This window comes from Penaeus monodon, chromosome 40 (assembly GCF_015228065.2).
Source record: "Penaeus monodon isolate SGIC_2016 chromosome 40, NSTDA_Pmon_1, whole genome shotgun sequence".
NCBI lineage: Eukaryota > Metazoa > Arthropoda > Malacostraca > Decapoda > Penaeidae > Penaeus > Penaeus monodon.
The window spans coordinates 19,002,421-19,007,140 of record NC_051425.1 but is presented as its reverse complement, the minus strand read 5'-3'; the positions used below and the strand labels follow the sequence as shown (position 1 = coordinate 19,007,140).

Below are 4,720 nucleotides of genomic sequence, written 5' to 3'. Positions count from 1 at the left end.
TTCTCCCTTTTTCTCCTTTCTATTTTTTTTTTCTCTCTTTCCCCCACTTTCTCTCTTCTTTCTTTTTCTCTTTCTCACTTCTCTTTCTTATTTCTTCTTCTTTCTTTTTCTTTCTTTTATTTTCTCTCTCTCTACTCAGTTCTTCCATTCCTGTTATCTCTCTCTTTTTTCTTTCATTCTTTCCTTTCCTTTCTTTCATGTTCTCCCTCTCTCTTCCTTTCTTACATTCCTGTTATCCCTTTCTTGGTTCTTTCTGTCTTTCTTTCTCCATCTTTTACGTACATTCGTCATCCCAATTTGAGATCTCATTTAAATTCTTACCAACGCCTTTGTGTCACATTATCAAGTTTTCCTCTTACGTCTTCGTCTTTCAGTTTATTCGAATCTTATCAATTCTTATCTGTTTCTTCCTCTGTTCCTTCAACTTTGTCAGTTTCTCTGGTTTTCCATTCTATTTCGTCGAGGTGTTTCGATTTTTCCGTTTTCTTCGTCTTCGTTGATCTTGGACTTTCCAGATTTTATCAATTCTCTTTTGTTTCTTCGGGTTTAGCTTGTTTTTTCTTCTCTTGTCTTTTTTTTTTTTTCTTCAACTTTTATCAACTTCTGTTTATGCTTTCAACATTCATCTTTTTTTTTTTCTTCTTGTTTTCTCATATTCGCTCTCTTTTCCATGCCTCCACTTTTTTTTTTTTTTTTTTTTTTTTTTTTTTTTTTTTTTTTTTTTTTTTCCCTTCACTTTTCATCAGCCATTCTCTCTTATTTTCTTTCGTTCTGTTTCATTACTTTTTCAATTTTTTTTTGCGTTTCTTTAATTAAATCCGCATTTTCTTTTTCTTTTTCATATAATCCTTTAACTCTTACTGCCAGAGAGAGAGAAAAAAAGACTGTTGGTACAAATCCAGTGCATTAAAACCACATGTTCTTTTGATTAATATTTTTTTTTATTCCATTCCTGACACTTTGAGATTTAAAGTTCTTATATAAAAAAAAAGATCAGAATGATAGCTAGGATTCTATTAATTGCATATTCGATTTTACCAAAATTCGGAATTTTCTGGAAGCTTTCTTAATGCAAAACGTAGTCATCTGTCGCACAGGATTAAAAAAAATCAATTTGTGATTGACAGAGCTAACGAAAAAGTGCCATATTTGAGAAAAACCGTTTTCATGTACTTTGAAAACGCCATTATCGTTTTGTATACATATATGTAGTTTTATCGTCGTTTTTATTTCTATTGTTATAATAATGATAATGATAATTATTTTATTTATAAAATTTTTATTATTATTCTTGTTGTTTTAATGTTATAATTATTATGAAGATTGTCTCTAGTATTATTAAATACCAAAATGACCTTAACCGCTAGTTCCTATGTTCATCGCAGCATACCATTCACTGAATCACGACCACCATCATTCCGCATCATAAAATCTCTCGCATCACCATCCTCATCTCCCTTCAACACATCTTTCCCATCACTATCACCCCCCCCCCCCTTCACACCATCTCTCGCATCACCTTCATGACATCCATCGCACATCACCATCTGCTATCCCCATCCACATCAATTCTCGCATTTCTGTCATTACAATCACTCTATGATCACCCCAATATCAAACCAATTTTGTAACCACCGAACCACCCATGTCCTAACAACCGAACCACCCATTTTCTCAACTACTGGACCACCCATTTTCTCAACCACCGAACCACCCATGTCCTAACAACCGAACCACCCATTTCCTAACAACCGAACCACCCATTTCCTAACCGAACCACCCATTTTCTAACAACCGAACCACCCATATCCTCCCATCTCCCAACCAAACCGAACCACCCATTTCCTAACCGAACCACCCATTTCCTAACAACCGAACCACCCATTTCCTAAACCGAACCACCCATTTCCTAACAACCATTTTCTCGACCACCGAACCACCCATTTCCTAACAACCATTTTCTCGACCACCGAACCACCCATTTCCTAACAACCATTTTCTCGACCACCGAACCACCCATTTCCTAACAACCGAACCACCTCTTCCACAGACGGGCTGTTCGACTGCTCGGACTCCGAATGCTGTTCCACCAAGGCATGCACGGACCACGTCATGTGCATGGTGTCCAGCGACCCTGTAGAAGTCCTCCTGAGGAAGCAGCCTCCTGCCGTGACCGCATCCTTCTACCAGAGGGTCAAGTTCATCATCGAAGACTCGAGTGTCCAGAGTTTCGCGCAGAAGGACGAGTATAGCGAAAGGTAACGTGTTTTTAAGAGCGTTGGTTAGCGTTGATGTCCTGTGCCCTGTGTTATGACGATGTTTTTATTTTTATTTTTTTATTATTATTAATATTATTATTTAAAAAAATTATGTGTCGGGTCGCTGGGCTCACCCGCTCGATCGTGTTTCTTTTTTGATATTCCGGTGCTGGTTTCATAATGTTTTCTATTGAGAAACAATGATGAAAAAGGTTGAAAGTGATAACGATAATAACAATGGTTTATTCATATACGAATATGTGTAAATACATACATATATATACATATATATATATATATATATATATATATATATATATATATATATATATATATGCATATAAATGTATATGTATATATATGTGCATATATATGTATATGTATATACATGTGTATACATATACATATCTATGTGTATATATGTATATAGATTTATGTATGTATATATGTATATATATGTAGGTATGTATATATGCATATATATCTTAAAATATGTATATATATTTATATACACGCACACATTTTTACTTTGATTTTTTTTTTTTTTTTACTTTTTCCTTTCTTTTGTAAACGTGAGCCGAGTGAGTCGAGCGGCCCAGTTGTAGCTCTCCTGGGGGGATATGTATCATTTTGTAATGGGAAAAATATGTGATAAATATTCTGTGAAAAGCAAAAAAATAACCACCCGATTTTGTTTGTTTTTGTTTGTATATTCCCACTAGGTCCAGCTATTACATCCCCCTTCTGTACAGTATTAAAAAAAAAAAAAAAAATCTATGCTTACTAATGTCTAACGAGAGGTGCTAACCGCCATGTTTATATTCTTCCTAGAATGATGTTGGTGAGAATAACCACCGCTCAAAAACCTGATAATAGGTGTGATCTTCATTAGTAATTGGTCTTTGTCCTTTCCCTGTATTAGTAGCAAATCAAAAAAGAAAAAAAAGAAAAAAAAAAAAAAGTCAAATTCCTCTCCTCTTTTCATTCCTCTTCTTCTTCTTCTTCTGATGGCTGTTCTTTATTTCTCTAGAACATTCTGTGTAACAAAACTTTCATTCACGTCCTTAGTTCATGTGCCCTTCACCCACCCTTCCTTCCTTCCTTCCTTCCTTTCCTTCACACTTCCTTTATCAGTATTTTTTCAGCCTCTTCCCGCGAGAGTATACGGAGGCGATGCAGTGGCTAGATTAAACTGTTATTTTCGATTGTATTTTTATTATATTCTGTGAAAAAAAATCGTTAAAATTCCATTCAGTATGTTTTGTTCTCACTTGATTTTCGTTTTTTTATATATATTAAGTTTGTGAACTTTGTTTGTTAAATATTACAAGTGTCTTTCTAAAGATTTTCGGTCCTTTGGTTAAACCATTAAGTATTAAATAATGAGATTTGAGTTACTGCTTGATTTTTTTTTTCTGTCGCTTTTCTAATATTTTCATCAGTTTCTTTGAAGTATTATAAGTAATTTTAATAAAATGCGTTGTTCTCAATGTCGGTAAATTCATTTTAACTTGATAACTTTTGAATTGACTTTGTAATATATATATATTTTTAATGATTTTATTGTTTTATGTGAGCCATGAACGTATTGTTTCATTCATCTATTTTTGTTATTTCGTTTATTTATTTATTTATTTATTTATTTATTTTTGGTGTTTACCTCAATCATCATTATTAATATTCTTTACGTCTTTACCTCTAAATGTTTTTTTTTTTTTTTGTTTTTTTTTTTCTTCCTTCCTATCACGTCTTTTGAAAATCCCCAGTTTGTTTCTTCCTCTCCAGTTCCTTCCTTTGTAAATATTCCTTATTGTTATTATTTTCTATTACTATTTCTTGTTTTTCTTCTTTCCCCCTTTTATCACCCACATTCTTAATTTGCTTTATCCTTTTTGGTCATTTTCCTTCCTCTCTCCCTTTTAGTAATGCCATTCCGCCCACTCCCTCCCTCCCTCCCTTATGACGTCACATCCGGTCACTTTATCTGGCCAGAGTCCTCCTGTCTCGTCTGCCTTGAACGCCTCCTTTCCTTGCAAGCCTCCTGTACACAAGCATTTTCGATAGACAGTATATATGTGTATATATATGTATGAATGTATGTATGTATATTACATGTATATATGTGTGGTATATATATATGGTATATATATATGGTATATATATATATAATATATATATATATATATATATATTATATATCTAATATATATATATATATGGATATATATTTATATATATTTAGTATATATATTTATGTAAGATATATATAGAGTATATATATAATATATAGTAATATATATAATATATTATATATATTTTTGTTATATATATTTATATATATTGATATATACATTATTAATAATATATATATTATAATGATATATATAAATATATATAAATATATATATATATAAAAAATATATATATTATTATTATATTATTATATTATATTATTAAAAATA

At 31.8% G+C, this 4,720-nt stretch overlaps 1 protein-coding gene across 1 annotated transcript in view; it reads left to right on the top strand.

The window, feature by feature from the left end:
• The window catches only part of LOC119597939 (teneurin-a-like), a 322,308-nt gene that overhangs the window by 239,734 nt on the left and 77,854 nt on the right, over positions 1-4,720 (top strand). Inside the window, exon 15 of the mRNA XM_037947607.1 lies at positions 2,051-2,258. Coding sequence (XP_037803535.1) covers positions 2,051-2,258 — 208 coding nt within the window. The remainder of the gene's footprint in view (positions 1-2,050; positions 2,259-4,720) is intronic.